This window comes from Delphinapterus leucas, chromosome 19, assembly GCF_059928025.1.
Source record: "Delphinapterus leucas isolate spDelLeu-1000000601 "Yukka" chromosome 19, BTC_Dleu_Yukka2, whole genome shotgun sequence".
Classification (NCBI taxonomy): Eukaryota; Metazoa; Chordata; class Mammalia; order Artiodactyla; family Monodontidae; genus Delphinapterus; species Delphinapterus leucas.
In genome coordinates this window covers 47,225,711-47,243,156 of record NC_143147.1, presented here as the reverse complement: position 1 = coordinate 47,243,156, position 17,446 = coordinate 47,225,711, and the positions used below count along the sequence as shown (strand labels likewise).

At 47.8% G+C, this 17,446-nt stretch overlaps 1 protein-coding gene across 1 annotated transcript; it reads left to right on the top strand.

Moving 5' to 3' along the window:
- Positions 1-1,822: 1,822 nt before the first annotated feature.
- UBE2Z (ubiquitin conjugating enzyme E2 Z) lies at positions 1,823-16,732 on the top strand. The gene is made up of 7 exons (XM_022557904.2): positions 1,823-2,240; positions 4,230-4,302; positions 6,232-6,419; positions 8,752-8,863; positions 11,461-11,573; positions 12,366-12,456; positions 14,429-16,732. Exons 1-7 carry the CDS (start codon positions 1,927-1,929, stop codon positions 14,597-14,599), a joined length of 1,062 nt encoding a protein of 353 aa, XP_022413612.1. The 5' UTR covers positions 1,823-1,926; the 3' UTR covers positions 14,600-16,732.
- The last annotated feature ends 714 nt before the right edge of the window (positions 16,733-17,446 follow it).

Genomic DNA, 17,446 nt, shown 5'->3' with positions numbered 1-17,446 from the left:
CTGGAAAATTCATAAAGCTGTGAAAACAGGACTTCTTTTTTAAGAAACAAATTTGGCGGCAAAACGTAATCTAAAGTGAGGCTAGGGGCTTACCTGGTGGCGCAGTGGTTGGGAATCCGCCTGCCAATGCAGGGGACACGGGTTCGAGCCTTGTTCCAGGAAGATCCCACATGCTGCGGAGCAACTAAGCCCGTGAGCCACAACCTACTGAGCCTGCGCTCTAGAGCCCACGTGCCACAACTACTGAGCCCTTGTGCCACAACTACTGAAGCCCGTGCGCCTAGAGCCTGCACTCGGCAACAAGAGAAGCCACCGCAATGAGAAGCCCGCGCACCGCAACGAAGAGTGGCCCCCGCTCGCTGCGACTAGACAAAGCCCACGAGCAGCGGCGAAGACCCAATGCAGCCAAAAATAAAAATAAATAGATACAACATTAAATAAATAAAAAAAGTTTAAAAATAAAGTGAGGCTATTCGTCTGATTTTGTATGAATATTCATAAGTGTACCCAAATTAATATGAATATTCATATGCTTTGCTACAGAAGTATCAGTGTGTTTGGTTACTGAGTGCTGCCCGAGGTCTTGCTGGGAGTGTTAAATTATGATCCTGTACTTTTTTTTTTTTTTAATTATTATTTATTTATTTATTTACTTTTTTTATTTTTGGCTGTGTTGGGTCCTAGTTGCGGCACGCGGGATCTGTGTTGAGGCATGTGGGATCTTTCGTTGCAGCGCGCGGGCTTCTCTCTAGTTGTGGCGGCACGTTTCCTCTCTCTCTAGCTGTGGCGTGTGGCCTCCAGAGCGCATGGGCCCTGTAGTTTGCGGCACGGGGGTTCTAGTTGAGGTGCACGAGTTCAGTAGTTGTGGCACGCAGGCTTAGTTGCCCTCTGGCATGTGGGATCTTAGTTCCCCGACCAGGGATCGAACCCATGTCCCCCGCATTGTAAGGCGGATTCTTTACCACTGGACCACCAGGGAAGTCCCGATCCTGTACTCTTGATAGGGAGAAAAGGGAAAGCTTTTTTTTTGGATGGCTTGTTTTTGTTTTTTTGATGGCTTGTATTTTTTCAGCTTAATCTCAGTAAAGTCCTGAGAAATCCTCCCAGGATTTAAACTCACAGCCCCTTGATTCCTGCATATTCAAGGCCTCGTGGAAAGAAATGTTGAGCTTGCAGTCAGGAAGCCTGATTTTCTTCTTTTTACCAAGCTTCTCTAGGTTTGTTTTATTATCCCTATGGCAACGCCTAGCAAAAGTGCCTGGCATTTAGCAAGCCCTTCATAAATATATATCGAATAAACTCTAAAACGAGGTAGTTTTTCACTCGTAGTTCCTGATTCCTTCCTTCCTTCCTCTTGGTCCTGTTGCAGGCAGGGGGCAATGGCAGCCTGCCCTCCGTGGGTGAGGGTGCAGGAAGGATAAATCACAGAGACTTTAGGACAGGAAGGGCCCTAAGCGGGTCAACTCCTCTACTCAGCACCTCCCCACAAGGAAGCTGGATCCCCAGTCCTACCCTTGGGCACGTCAGAGGGTCGCTTTCCTAGATGTGGTAAATGGTCCTCCTCTCCTCCCCTTTCAACGCTTGAAACTAAAATATTCCTTGGAATTGGGTCCTCAACTGCACCTAGGAGTCCGTACCCGCCTCAGAACTTCCTCCCGCAAAGCGCGGGACCCGCGCAGGCCCAGTACCCTCGCTTGGCCGGCGAGCTCCGACCCCCGCCCGCCCTGGAGGACTGTGGGTGGACGCTCTTGCAGAGCGCCTCTCGCTGGTCGGGGCGGGGGTGGGCGGAGCCAACACCGCCCAGGCCGGGGAAGCGGAGGGTGGGGACACTCTGGCCCCGCTCTCGGTGGTGCGGGGAGCGGGAGGGAGCAGCGGCCGCTCTGGTCGGCGGACGTGCTGCCGAGCAGTCCCGGAAGCGAAGGAGCGATGGCGGAGAGTCCGACTGAGGAGGCGGCGACAGCAGGCGCCGGGGCGGCGGGCCCCGGGGCGAGCGGCGTCGCCGGTGTTGTTGGCGTTAGCGGCGGCGGCGGGTTCGGGCCGCCTTTCCTGCCGGATGTGTGGGCGGCGGCGGCGGCAGCGGGCGGGGCCGGGGGACCAGGGAGCGGCCTGGCTCCGCTGCCCGGGCTCCCGCCCTCGGCCGCTGCCCACGGGGCCGCGCTGCTTAGCCACTGGGACCCCACACTCAGCTCCGACTGGGACGGCGAGCGAACCGCGCCGCAGTGTCTACTCCGGATCAAGCGGTGAGCCGGGGTTTTTCCTCCCCCAGCCCCGAGCTCCGGGGCTCGACCTTCCCCGCCGCCCCCACCCTGTACCACTACCACCCCCACTGCACTCGCGGTGGCCCAGCTCCCAAGCCCACGTCTTGCCAGCCCGGAGCGTCGGGATCCAAGTCCCCTTTCCCCCCGCCCCCAGCCCCACACGCACCAAGCCCCTCCTCGCGTATCCAGGTCCGACCCCGCCCCTCGGTAACCTCCCTTGAGCCCTCAGTCTCCAGTCCGGACACCCTCCCCCACACCTCCCGACCTCCCGCCCGAAACCCGACCCTTCGGCGCTTCAGTAACACCCCCTCCCGCCCTCCGCACCGCCCCTCTCCCCCCTTCTCCACCCCAGCCCTGTTAGATGCAGCCCGGAGGCCCCACCCAGCGGTCCCCTGCGTCGTCTCCTCCCGAGCCCCATTTGTAAGACACACACACAGCTTGCTTTGCCCGGCCTGAGACGTCAGGCCATCCTGGCTTTATTCCCGGCCTCCTCAACCCCCTCCACAGAGTCCCCTACCCAAGTCTAGGTCGCTTCCCACGCATGCCAGCAGCCTTCTCTTGAACCACTTTTCCAGAACCCCAAAGCTCTCTACTCTCACACCTGTTCCAGGAACTCAAGCTTCCATCCCCCCGCCGCCCCCCCACCCAGTCTCACATTGGCTTGTGATATCCCAGTCAAGACTTTCTTTTCTGTATTCTTTCCTCTGAGTCATGTGATTTACTTTCTGAAGCAAATGTACCCAATTGAAATATAGGAACAAAGGCCCAAGGCCCTTCTGTGCTTATTTCTTGGGTGACTGATCTCAGATCATATCATTTAATAGATAATGTTTTTGTGAAATTGCTCAGCATAGTACCTATCACATAGGAAAAGGGAATGCTTTTTAGCTGCTATTAATCCTGAAACCTGTTTGCTGATAGCCAGACTCTCTCTCCCCATGCCACCATCACAGTCATCCTCATCTAGGTAATCACATTCCCCACATTCCAAGTTCTTTCAGATGTTTCTACCTACTTTCAAGGTTGTACTAAAAATTAAACAGCATACTGTGTGTAAAGTACCTGGCCCAGTGCCTGACACAGTTTGCCAGCTCCATCAAGGTTGCCACCTCTAACTTAAGAAGCTCAGCACTCCTCAACTCTTGTGCTCCTTCAGCCATTTCAGTCTTCCAATCCTAACATATCTCTGAGTTCTGCCAATACTTCTTTTCCTCCTCTCTGTCACTTGTTTGCACTTTTTTATGTCCCTCTGTACCGTAGCAAGTCCCTAGATTTCCCACCTATAGGCCCTTGCTCACAACTGATCCATTCTAGTTTATGAGCTATGACCTAGAAGTCCTCTCATCTTCTATAGTAATGACTTCATGTCATCCTCCACCTGTGAGATTCTCAGCAGTTTCAGAGGGTCCCCATCCCAACCTGAAGAGGACTGTACACTATTAGTCTCCTGGGCAAGAAGGCCATTATTGCTCCCTGCTAGCTCACTTGCTTCATATAATCCCCGTGCTAACAACGGTCCACTGTGTGCTTTATGGAATTAGTTTTTTAGTGGAGTTGATTATGTCTTCCCAGTTACCAAGAAATCTTCATTTAGCATTCAGCCGTAGTACCTGGGAATCTCGGAGGTGGGGAGTGAATGAAGTGCCATGTGGGAGGAAGTGAGAGTAAATGGGATGTGGCTTTTCCAGGGTGACATTGGATACCATTGGGATCTCTGATTTTTTTTTCCCCCCTCCCTTCCCTCCCCCTGAGGAAACAATGCCCCTTTGATGATAATTTGCTCTCTGCTTGCCTGACAAATACTCAGCTGAGATTTCTCAGCCAACAAGACGGTGCAAACATTTGTGGTACCAAGCACCACTTTCTCGAACCCTGGCCTCACTGAGGTGATAACAACTGTCCTGCTCAAGGGATTCCCCTTTTTTCTCCTCTCCCTCACTCCCTCCCCCACTTCCTCTTGGTGTTATACAGGGATATCATGTCCATTTATAAGGAGCCTCCTCCAGGAATGTTCGTTGTACCTGATACTGTTGACATGACTAAGGTATGTACCTTGGTGGGGTTTGGGGGTTATTGGGAAATTGGGCCCATAAAGTTGAAAGAGCCTAAAAGAGATTATCCAGCTCACATCTCTGATTACACAGATGAATAAATCAAAACCCCAAGAGAGTAAGTGGCTTGCCCAAGGTCACACAGTGAGGTGGAACGGAGCCTTGAACAGGTATCTGTTTTGGGGTGCCAAAAGGTCCTGGTTGGCTTGGAAAAGCCCAGTTTATGCCTGTTGTCCAAGCTTAATTATTAATAGAGCACTCTTTACCTCTCAAAAATGCTCCAGTTTGGATAATAAATTATATGGTCACCCTATTGTACTAGCCAACTCTTCCCCCATCCTGCCACTCTTGACCTTTAAGTGTGGTGCTGTAAGTCAGATGCCAAGAAGGTTGGGGATGGGACAAGCTTGAGTGAACAGTGTTTGTAGTTACAGGGCCGTGTTTAGGCTCCTGTCCTTACTGATTGCTTTTGAATATCCTTTCCACCCCAAAGACCGTTCCTCTCTTGTCCACACACAGACACAAGAGAAAGCTTAAATTCCTCTGGCATAGATACCTAGACTTCTCTGTCATTGATTGCTCTACCCTGAGAAGTGAATTTTTACTTAAACTGATATCGGGAAGAAATCAGATTACCTAAATCTAGTGTTGTTTAAATGAAAACTCCTTTTAGTGTCAAATTTCTTATAGTAAAAATTCAGATTTGGTATTATTTGTGTGTCTGTTTTGTTTTGAATAGGTTTCCCTTTAAATTGATTTTTTTCTTTTTATGTGGTTGGAAATGTTTTTCCTAGGACATCTTGTTCTTTGTCAAGTATTAGTGTTAATATGCTAGTCCCTGGGGTCCCAGAATTGATGTCATGTTGATACCATTTGAGCTTGCTATTACAAATGACTGAAGGCTAAAAGATAACATAGAATGCCACCAGGGCAAGGTGGGGACTATAGACAGAGGCATTGGATTGCAGGTCCTTTTTCCTCTTGCTGTTTAAATTCTGAGCAGACTTAAGTGCCTAGGAGCCTTTGTAGATGAAGAAATATAACTGAGTCAGTTAGGTTTTCTTCCCTTCAAGAAGGGAAGTCTTGTTCAATAAATCACAGCTGGAGGAAGAGAACTTAGCATTTTGTTTCAAGTGCTGCTGATTTTTTTATATTATTATTAACCTACAGTGTTGGGGAAAGTTCTGGGGATAGTCTATGGCTCCGAGTGGACCCTGAGTTTCCCCATTTTTCTTTGTATCTTTCACACAGCTGGATGCTGCCTGAGCCACATCCTCCACAGTAGGTTTGATCCTCTGCGGAGGAGACAGATACCGTAGGCCTCCATCACAACCCTCAGCTCTGCCCTGTGATTGGCACTGGTGCTGTGGCCTCCAATCCCTTTCTTCTTTTCCATTTATCTCCTCCCCTTTGTGCCACATAAATGGAGGGTGGAGTTGCATCGTACGCATGTTTAACCTAGGCAAATACAAACATACGTACTCAGTAAAAATATGTATTGATTTCTTAAAATTAAGCATGCTAGGACAATATTTTATAGATGTATATTATGTTTTGCACGTTGGTGTTCTATCCATTTGTTATATAAAATACTGATCAGGGAAGTCTGAACAAAAAACATGCTTTAAGGGAGTTTTAAGGGACACTCAAGGGTGATTTTGGCTAGACTCAATTTTCACCTTGGGCTCTAACTTTAGAATGTAACCCCTGAGTAAGATGCCACTACACTGTAATGGGGTTTCTTAAAATTCCAAAAATATTTATTGGTGTGAGTGAGCACAGGCTATTCATTTTTCATGGTGAGGATATGGAATATGGATTCAGATGAAGGTCCTGCTTCTGGCGTGGGTAGCAAGTGGAAGCCAGGAGGGTTTGGGATGGGACATCACCTCACAATTTTGAGATGGGGTTTTATTTTGCAGATTCATGCATTGATCACAGGCCCATTTGACACTCCTTATGAAGGGGGTTTCTTCCTGTTCGTGTTTCGGTGTCCGCCCGACTATCCCATCCACCCACCTCGGGTCAAACTGATGACAACGGGCAATAACACAGTGAGGTTTAACCCCAACTTCTACCGCAATGGGAAAGTCTGCTTGAGTATTCTAGGGTAAGAGGAGACTTCTAAGTGGCCAAGTTGGTTGTTAGCAAATATTACTCTAGGCCAGCCTTCATCAACCAGGGTTTCTCATCTGAATCACAGGACACAGAAAATGATTGGAGTGACTGTTTCCTCAATTCTCCCCCGGATGGTACTTGATTACTGTCATTCTAGATGCAGAAAAAGACGTTAATTCATGATGTACAGTGGATGCCTTAGTGAAGTGGTTCACCCCGAGCAGCAGTAGCATCTGGGAATTTATAGCCATGTAGAGTCTGGGCCCCCACCCTAGAATTATTATATCAAGAACTCTGGGGGTAGGGCCAGCAGTCTGTCTTACAGGCTCTCCAGGTGATTCTGGTGCAAACTGTTGGAGAACCACTCCCTTAGGGCATCAGGGCTTAATTCTCTCCTGAGCAGGTTGAGAAAGGCTGCAGGTCCTGTGCCATTCAAGGCTGTGAATGTCTTATTCCTGAGTCTCGCGTGCGTGGCTTTGGAGGCAGTGGTGGTGGTGATGATGATCATGTTTTAGCAACTGGATGAAAAATGTCTGAGGTTGGAAGTCACATCAGATATGAAACACAGATGTTTCGAGTACATTTTTGTTTCTGGGTGCTACCAAGATTTTGCTTCATGTAGTTCTCATCCATTCCCTTTTAATCTCCTTCGGGGGTTAAAAATTCAGAATGGAAATATCTTCTAGCATATTCTGGATTGGTCTTTTTAGTGTGGTCTGAATTTCCCTGGGGCATAGAACAAGTAAAAGTTGAAGTTAAGAAAGTTGCCCAGACTGGTGATACTGTTTTCTTTCTTCCTGTCCAATCCAATATATTAGGTTTGTGTAGGGAAAAGGCAGCTGAAACAAACTTCTCCCTCTGCCCAATTCTCTCAGATCGAAGAATATGTTCTGTGATTGCGGCAGTGAGAAAGTCTTTTGAAGGACGTTGTCCTTAAAGAAGTCCTTTATCTCGTTAGGGTATAGGATTGTCTGTGCTGGAAGGATAGTGGTATATATAAACCACAGTGGTAAGGAAACTTAGTTGTTGTTTCTGTATGAAAGTTGTTCTTGTAAGTGTTTTTGTATTAGGTTTTCCTTCATTAGGCCAATATAAAACTATTTCGAGCAAACATCAGTTCACGGTAGAAACAGGGGAAGTAAGATGGTGGGGTAAAAGTGGCAGAAGTATTGGGTGGAAAAGGAGAAGCTACTCTGAATTTGAAAATTTGCCGTCAAGAATCAGAGTAGAAAATTCCCATGCGTACTTAGTTGACTATTCACTTTAACAGCTGCATTCCTTTCCTCCCTACCTAGAAAAAAATATTGGGCTGACTTACAAAAAGAAATTGAATGAGTTTACCCTGTTGACTTCAATGCCCGAATACTAGATGCTTCGGAGAGCACAAGGTCTAGGGTTCCTGGGGGACTGAAGCTGAGAAGAGAGGTTGAGAGGCACTGAAGAGCGAGCTCTGAGGAAGTTACTGTTCCCCATTACTTACTGGCCTTCCCTCAAGGCCAGCAGGGAAAGGGAAGTGGCGAGTTAACTTGAACAAGGCAGTCCTGGTTCAGGTTGTGTTCAGCTTCCAGCTCAGGTGCCATCTCTTCAATTAATTGAGTTAAAAGTAAATGTCCTTAATGTCCAAGCTTCCCTCCTTCTCCCAACATTCCATCAGGCATACGAAAGGGAGGAGCAATTTTGGTGTTTCTCTGTTGTTGAAGATGTTGTTCATATATTATTTTCAACCCTCCACACTCTAGAAGTGCCCCTTATTCCCTTTCTGTCCTTTGGCAGAGTTCTGTAGTTTTCAGAGGATTTGACACTCTTTGGGGGTTTGATAGAGAGCTGGATCCCCGATCATCAACCCCACCACATGGCCTCTAACCAGGGAGCTTCAGTCCCTTCTCTGCCTCTGTGCTCAACTTCTCTCTCCTCTCTGACGCCATCACCACCCATAAATAAATAAGCTCTTTAAGATCCATAGAGGTTAACATTTAGCTTGCCTTTGGAGCTGTTTTCTTACCTTATTTCTTTCATTTTGATGAAGGGAACCTTCCCTGGCTACTGTTTCTCTCCTAGCCCAAAGAAAATCCCTTCAAAGTTACTTTGCTTGCTTTGCCCTCTTTTGTGACACTTGATAAGAGGATTAGGCAGTTGAGTGATTTCTGGTGAATGAGGGTGAGATGGAGGCTGGGAAATTCCAGAGTATTAATAGTGAAAGAGAAAGTGAGTCACTTATGATGGTGCTTCCAGGCCCCGGGGTACTCGTACACTGGTCTTTCTGTAGGGCCTTTCCCGTCTCTCTCTGCCTCACCCTCTTCCCTTCCCTCTGATGTGTTTTGCAGTACATGGACTGGCCCTGCCTGGAGCCCAGCCCAGAGCATCTCTTCCGTGCTCATCTCCATCCAGTCCCTGATGACTGAGAACCCTTATCACAATGAACCTGGCTTTGAGCAGGTAAGGCCAGGTGGGCCCAGCTTTGGGGTGTAGAATATTGGGTTTTAAGAGATCTGAAAGATCTACTTGAGGGTTTTTGTTTTGTTTTTGACCTGGCTCAGCCCCATGTATTAAACTCGTCACTGTGGGAGAAAAAAGGAGCTGGCATGTGTGTGCCTTAATAATGAATTTTTTTCCCTATTACAATAACATTGTCAAGTTATTTCCATTTGACTTGGATTAAAGTCAGTGGAGTCATTTGGAAATTGATTCTGCGTCTGTTTTGGGGGCTCTTGGAGCCAGTGTGTTCTTCTGTATGCCTTCATTCCCCAGTATCCCTTTAAGGTGCTCCCTAGTGACTACTGCTGAGCCAGACTTTCTTTTGGAGTTATGAAGTACTGTTACCTGCAGAACCACAGGAACAGTCATTGGCTAGGGCAAGAATATTTTAGTCAGTGCTGCCAAATAGAAGGTGGAGAAAACTCATAATTTCCAAGGGTGTACTATATGCCAGCCCCTTCCAAACTTTTATATGTAACTTCTCATTTAATCCTCATACTAACTCTGCAAGATAAATGTTATCCCCATTTTCAGCTGAGGTAATGGTGACTCGGAGAGGTTAGTTAACTTTCACAAGGACACACAGATCAGGATGTAGTCCCAGGAGCCCAAAGTTTTCCATTGTTTCAAAGCCCCTTCCAGATTACTCATGAGCACAGGAAAAGAGTTCCAGTGATATTATCAAAAGATATAATAATTCAGTTTAAATGATTAAAACGGCTTAATTCATTTTGAAACTATTTGAGATGACACTAACATTGGTGATTCTTCTGTAGTCTTAAACAAAGGGAAATACCCTTTAAGAATGAACAAAAATTGGGCTTCCCTTGTGGCGCAGTGGTTGGAGGTCCGCCTGCCGATGCGGGGGACACGGGTTCGTGCCCCGGTCTGGGAGGGTCCCACATGCCGCAGAGCGGCTGGGCCCGTGGGCCGTGGTCACTGAGCCTGCGCGTCCGCGGCCTGTGCTCCACGGCGGGAGAGGCCACAGCAGTGAGAGGCCCGCATATGGTTAAAAAAAAAAAGGAATGAACAAAAATTATTCCCTAAGCCATCCTTTCAAACAAATAGTGAATGTGATTTCAGGAGTAGGTGGAAATGGAAACGGACCTCATTGGCCAACCAAGGACCTGATTTTTACGTCTTGTTTAGAAATTCAAGAGATGGGACTTTTATTCTTAAAACTACCAAAAATTCTTGGTTCACAGAACCCCCTTGTCTTGGTAGTTTTTTTTCACAGTTCCCCAGGCAGAAAGAAATGCCACACTGTTCCATTTGTTAAGTAGTTAGGTCTAAACAACTTCCTTCCTTCTCAGATGACTACACTGACTTAATAATAGGATGTGTACACCTGTTCAGTGCCATACAACTGTTAAAATCTTGGAATCAGATCAGAGCCACCACCCTCATTTCTGTTCCCTCCTGTTTTCATATGCTACTTGCTATTTATTAAAGTAGTGACTGAAAATCCGGCTTCGTGAAAACAATATGTCATCAAAAGGAATGTAATACAGTTCAACATTAAAACTGAACTACCTAGGGCTTCCCTGGTTGCGCAGTGGTTGGGAGTCCACCTGCCGGTGCGGGGGACGCGGGTTCGTGCCCCGGTCCGGGAGGATCCCGCATGCTGCGGAGTGGCTGGGCCCGTGAGCCATGGCCGCTGGGCCTGCGCTTCCGGAGCCTGTGCTCCGCAACGGTAGAGGCCACAACAGTGAGAGGCCCGCGTACCACAACAACAACAAAAAAAAACTGAACTACCTGTCTCAAGGTAGTAGTTTGCATGGAATTTCACAGGTGTTGAATACTGTGGTTTTCCTCAAAAAGTTTACAGTATCCCACAGTGCCCTTCTGATTTCCCTGTGGTGCACATTGGGAACCGTGGTGGTAGGCTGAAGGCATGTGTGTATTTCCTGTTCATTACCTGTTTTGATCAGAGCCAAGGCTCTGATTGACTAGAGTTGGTGGTGGGAGGGGGGAACAAGGGAAGAGTTAAAGGGTGGAACGCCATGCTCCCGTCTGTTCACGCCCACATGTTCCTATCAGCTCTCCAGACCAGGTTCGGAGTTTTTTCTTTTGAAAACTTCAGGTTCTACTTCTGATAGACAATAGTTGAATTCAATGATGGTGGAATCCACAGATGTGTAAAGGAGTTAACCAGGAAGCATCCTGATATCTATAGGTTTTTCAGGCTAAGACTCCTAGCATCATTTATACCTTTTTGTCCCACCATTATTCTTATACATGGTTATTTCCCACTTAATCCTTCCTGCGAGGCCTTTCATTTCAGGCTTAGGGAAATTTGATGGATGTGGTTTGCTGCTTATAGGTCAAATGACCCATAACAGAGGATGGGTACTGGTATGTGTGGCGGGGGGGGGGCGGGGTGAGTGGTCTCAAGGACTTAGCTGCTCTTCATGGATCTTCCATATAGTGGGAAAGGTGTCCTCTTAGTTCATTTGCTTGGGTCACGTACCCCATACTAATCCTAAAATCTCTTCCAATTGGCTTTTCTTTTCACCTAAATTTTGTACTTGGATACTGTGGTGTCTGTCACATTATAGGAGAGACATCCAGGAGACAGCAAAAATTACAATGAATGTATTCGGCATGAGACCATCAGAGTGGCGGTCTGTGACATGATGGAAGGAAAGTGTCCCTGCCCTGAACCCCTACGGTATGTGTGAAGAGAGCCCACTTGGTACTTGGTATTCCCTCTGGATATTTAGCTTGTTCGTACATTTGAGAACCTTTGTGGCAAAGTCCAGTGTTGGGCACCAGAGAAAGAGAGAGAAAAAGGAAAGATGTGGTTCATGTTTTTAAAGAGCAAGTGACCAAGGGGTTACCCAAAAGGAAGTTCAGAGAGCTTTTCGGTTCTTGGAGAGTGCCGAGCCTGATGGGAAAGACATAGTCCATGCCTTCAGGGAGCCCCTGTTTGACTAAAGACACTTAACTGTTATACAGCCAAATGAGGCGTAGAGTACTTCATAATAAACCCATTTCTTAGGGTTCAAGTTTATTTCTAGGTGTTAAAAACTAGATGAGCAAAGAGTTAATGAAACAAACTTTTCTAGGAAATGGGGGGGCAACGGTTTTTTCTTTCTTTTTTCTTAATTGACGTATAGTTGATTACAATGTTTCAGGTGTATCTAGGAGAATTTTGAGTAAGGTTTGGGATTAGGGATGGCCTGTGGAAAACGAATGAGAATGAGCAAAGTCATGAGTTGAAGTTGGAGTTCAAATGATCAGTATTAACAGTCACTCTCATTTTATAATCCTTAGGGTACAAGGGAAATCAGCCATGGGCAGTCAGCTGTTTCTTTTTCCATTTTCCATTGAAAGATCTTTGTAGGAAACCAAATCTGGTCTTGGGAACTCTAGCTGCTGAATTTGGCATTAAGGTTAGATGGTGAAGGGGTGGTGCCTTCCCCTCTTGTTCCTAAGTGAAGCTTCTTTGCTTGTTTTCCAGAGGGGTGATGGAGAAGTCCTTCCTGGAGTATTATGACTTCTATGAGGTGGCCTGCAAAGATCGTCTGCACCTTCAAGGCCAGACTATGCAGGTAACAGAGCCCCTGCTGCTGACTCCAGAGGCCTTACAACAGACCATGTAAACCCCCCTCACAAGGGTGACATCCACATCTCTCTTAGAGTTCAGAGCCAAAAGGAACCTGGTGCATTGAGTAGCTGAGGCCCAGAGAGAGACTGAAGTCATATGGAGTTGGCTGTAGGTTCCTGGCATAAAGTAGGTACTCAAGAGTAGAATCTGAATCATCCTGCTTTCTAGCCTGGAACTCCTTCCCTTCTTGGTCAGTAGTCTTTTCAAACCAAGAACATTCAGCCCTCTCGGAACTTAGGGATTATGAGAGTCATCTGTTGGAATTCCATCCCTAGCTCAGGGGGGTGCTAAGAGAAGGAATGCTTAGGGAAACATTGGGTGTGCAATTATTGTTGAAAGAACCTAATACAAGGATGGTAACCAGTTGTTCATTCTCTGCCTCTACTGGGGAAATGTGCTTCTGCTTCCAATAAGTGCAGAATTTAGGCTTGCTTAAAAGAAGAGGTTCTTATTAAACCGAATTGTAAATAGGATCCAATATAAGCAACTGGTTGAGAATCTTCCTGTCCTGAAGGGCCAGTCCTGTGTCTGTTGGATCATTTACTTGCTTAGAAAAGTGGTGACTTGGATAAGTGGCTAAAGCCTCTTTAGGTTCTTTCCAGTTCTTTTTGGTCTGTGTTCCCACCCACCCAGCACCACCAGCAGTGGGAGTAACTGTTTTGTTTCCTCAGGTGCTGCTCAGAGATGGTAGCTTCCCTATCCTCCCTTCAAGGACTTCCCTCCTACGTCCCGCATTTAAACTCAAAGGGCAGGACCAGCTCAAGGCTGACTTGTTTCCTGAACCTTTTTTGAGAATATATCGAGGATGATGCATGCTGTAGCTTGTTCCCCATCAGGAATTATCATTGCTGGTATCTAGCAGCATTTCTAATATTCAGTCTGTGAAGGAAAACCAACTCATGACAAGGGAAGGGCAGGGAGGAGCAGCATCTGGGAAGGCGGAGAATGGGTGGAAATGGAGCCAGTGAGGAAAGGAGGAAGATTTGGGAAATTGACAGCTCCAGAGTAAGTGTGGAGTTCAGTTTTGGGAGAACATAACCCTCAAATGTGAAAAGTATGGGCTGTAGTCACAAGAGACTGACTTATATCCACTGGCCCTTGATCATGATGGTAATGTGTGGGCAGAAGTGTGGAAGGAGTTTAGGTGGGAGAAGCAGACATTATGTGAGAGGGAAAATCGTGGACTTTTTGTAACTGCCAAGGAAAGAGGTCTCCACTTGTTTGAGCGCTGGGCAAGCTACTTTGCTGCCATAATCCTTATTTAGCATTTTAAATTTCTTTTTTTATACCCTTCACCCCACCCATAGTTATTTTTGAGACTTTAAGGACAGTTAACCCCTTTCCACGTAATGTTTGGTTATCTTTGATCTCGAATGACAAGGACTGGAGTGATGCCCAGAAACCTGGACAGGAATGTGATGACTGGTCCGTGGGGAGGAGGGCAGGTGCTTATCCGAAGTCAGAACTCCTTCATTCTAGACCTGCCTGTGATCTCAGAAAAGCAAATTACCCTTTTTGAGTATAGGGAATGAAGGATAATTTTCCCCTTATATAGTTTGTATGAGGTTAATTGAAAACACCAGCACACTTAATGATTACAGTCCTGGTCTTGAATTTCTCTTCCCTGTCTATCTCGCCGTTACTGTGTCCCCCTTCTGCACAGTGGCTTGCTTTGGGGGAATGCAAACACATTTTAATGTTGGCCCAAGCCAGACCTATCTGGGGTGGTGAACGTGCCACAATATTCCTAAACAAAGATGATGTTGTCTGCTGTTGGGAACTCTCTGTGCTATGCCCCCTTCTGTCCCCATGCTCAGAAGTTGAGCGTGTGTTTCACGTGGGCCTAAAGCTGCTCTGTCTAGGGTGAGCCACCCAGACTTGAATCTTCCTTCCCGCTTGTCTCCTTTCCCCCACAGGACCCTTTTGGAGAGAAGCGGGGCCACTTTGACTACCAGTCCCTCTTGATGCGCCTGGGACTGATTCGTCAGAAAGTGCTGGAGAGGCTCCATAATGAGAACGCCGAAATGGACTCTGATAGCAGCTCGTCTGGGACAGAGACAGACCTGCACGGGAGCCTGAGGGTTTAGACCCTGCTCCCCTCTCCCCTCCCCCCACTCGAGAGTCCCAGCAAAGTCCCTTCCCCCCACCCCAGGGATGGAGAGGCACTTGTGTATCTCCCTCCAAATGTGACATCATCCTGCAAGATGGCAAGAACCAAGCAAGCTTGGATCCCAGGGTGTGGAAGTGGGGAGGCTGTTCCCGGTCTGACCTCCTTGGCTCTCGAGCATCTGGGGCTGTGTTCATCCCATATCAGGGGCCAAGGTACCTATGCAGGAGCACCTAGGGCGAGGGCCTCTGGCAAAAACAAAACAACCAACACACCTCTCCACAGGGCCAGGTCCTTAGGGACAGGTGGAGACAGAAATTGCAATTCCTAGAGGGAGTGTGCCCAAACGATTTATGGGGATATCTGGAAGGGAGCTTGGGGTGGGGAGCTGTCTGTGACACTTAAGCAGTCTGGGTGGTTGTCTGTCTGTCTGTCTTCAGTTTTGAAGCAGGGCTTCCCAATGCCCTTTTCCTCCCTGCCTCTTCACCCCCATTATTTCCCACAGGCCAGCATAATTTTGTTTTTCCTAATTTATAGTCACTGTTCTAGACAGACCAAAGAGAAGGAACAGTGGTGGAGTCTAGGCTGCTGACGAGTAAGCTTTACCAGCACCTGAGCACCTTTCTCCTCTGCCCCCCATTCCCTCACCCACTCTAGATTTAAGACAGAAGGTAAACGTGACGGGGCCTGAACCGAGGTCTTGGGAAAGCCTGCACAGGCACCATAAGAAGCTGACTTGCCGTTAGTTCCCGCAATCACCGATTTGAAAGGTTCCCAATGCAGACAACTGTTGTGTGTATGGGATTAGAGCCACTACATAGAACAGTCTCTTACAGATTTTTCATAAATACTAGTCACAATGAGGGTATTACTCCTGGGGGTGGGGTACAGGGGGCAGGCTGATGCTAGTCCTATTGTATTTTGTTTGGCTGTCCTTGTGTGTTTTCACCTCAGCCTGTAGTCCCCCTCCTCACTTCAAGGCCCAGGGAGGGGGCTTCCGTGGTGGTGGGGCTTCCGTGGTGGCGCAGTGGTTGAGAGTCCGCCTGCCGATGCAGGGGACACGGGTTCGTGCCCCGGTCCGGGAAGATCCCACATGCTGCGGAGCAGCTGGGCCCGTGAGCCATGGCCATTGAGCCTGCGCGTCCAGAGCCTGTGCTCCGCAACGGGAGAGGCCACGACAGTGAGAGGCCCGTGTACCGCTTAAAAAAAAAAAAAAAAAAAAAGGCCCAGGGAGTTGTGGGGAGCAAGGGTGGCCAATGGCAGAGGGGATTGGGGCTGGGACTCTGTGAAGACTCCTCTCCTCACCCCCACCCCCACCCCCAACTGCTCTTTGTCACTGACTCTGATGGGTGTTTGCCTGGCTGTGTCGCTTCTCTATTTAGCTGCAGTGATCCTTTATCTGGTTGGCTCAGAAAAATGTGCTTTAGGTGCCCTGTGACACTGGGCATCAAGGGAACCCATCCTTCCCCTTTTCGATGTGTTCTCCTGTACTTTCCAGATTCTTACTGATAGGTCTCCCAGGGGGGTATTGGTGATCCACATGACACAGGGCCTCAGTCAGTATCCAGCCACATGTAAGGGAGAGGATAACTTGTACCTGCTCTGCCCGCTGCTAGAGAGGCCTCTGCCTTGTGGGTCATGAGACTTCCTGGGGAAGTTGGGAAGGGGTTGGGCACAAAGGAGAATGTCCTACTTGGGAGGGCAGGAAGCAAAGGAACTGGACAGGAAGTGGGCTTGGGGGACAGAAGTATAGCTTTGAAACCTGAAGGCTGGGCCTCTTCACAAGAAGACTCAAGAAGGGGCCCTGCTTCCAATTTCCCTCTTCCATTCCCAGAGCTAGTACAGGGCTTGGAAGAATGCCCTTGGTCTGTTGGTCCAGTGTTACCTGTCATACATTTAAGTGTTCCCACTTTCAAGTGACAATCCTCTCCTTGGTCCTGCCATGGGCAGAGCATGTCTGGCGTACCAGCCTGACTTTTACGTCCTAATCTTGAGTTGAGGAAATATATGCACAGGAGTCAAAGAGATGTCTTTATATCTGACTGTACATAAATGAAGTTTTTTGTTTTTTTTTTTTTTTCTTTTTGGTGCAATAAAGTTTGTTTTGGCAGAAGGAGGAAGCGCCTATGGGTGTGGGAGGGTTTGTGTAAAAGTAAGAACGGGATTGTTTTGACAGCCACACCTCTCACCTAGGCCTGAAACTGTCAGGGATAAAGATAGTGCTCAGTGGAAGCCAAAAACTTGGGTTATGTGGTGTGGGTGGAAGCAGGACTACTGGTGGCAAAAGTTCCCATCATTAAGAAACAGGGTCCTTTTTTTGAGGCTGTAACTTTGGCAGTCAGGAGAGGAATGCCATCTTAGCCTCGGCTGCTTCGAAAGAAATACCTGTCCAGGAAGTGAGCTTGTCCTTAAGGACAGGCAGAGGTAGAGATGGGCTCAGGCTATATATCCCCTTGCTAAGGGAAAGGTGTCTTAGTATGGATAGTCCAAACCATTGGGTTTTCAGTTTTCTGATACCAAACTACCCCTTAGGAATTCAGAATTCAGACCATGAAGACGGGGCTTAATGCTGGCCTCCCAGCTCATCACCTTCTCTACTTGCTATAGAAGGCTCTTGCTTTCTGGTACAGAGGCTTTTCCTCTTGGCTGACCATGTGTGTCGGAAGAAATTATACACAAAACGTCCTGCCAGCCTGTGCCACGCAAAGCTGCATACAGGAAAGCGTGGGCCCGGGGGGCTGTGGGCCTAGGCTCTAGCTTTGGCTCTGCTTAAGGTGGTGGCCTCTGGTCAATTAGATTCCTCACCTGCCAAAGTTAAGGACACCTA

Excerpts from the sequence above, each read along its gene's own strand:
- UBE2Z (XM_022557904.2), top strand. The coding sequence starts at position 1,927 with ATGGCGGAGAGTCCGACTGAGGAGGCGGCGACAGCAGGCGCCGGGGCG. Across the intron at positions 8,864-11,460 it reads ATGAACCTGGCTTTGAGCAG|GAGAGACATCCAGGAGACAG; the intron begins GTAAGGCCAGGT and ends GTCACATTATAG. Across the intron at positions 12,457-14,428 it reads TTCAAGGCCAGACTATGCAG|GACCCTTTTGGAGAGAAGCG; the intron begins GTAACAGAGCCC and ends TTTCCCCCACAG.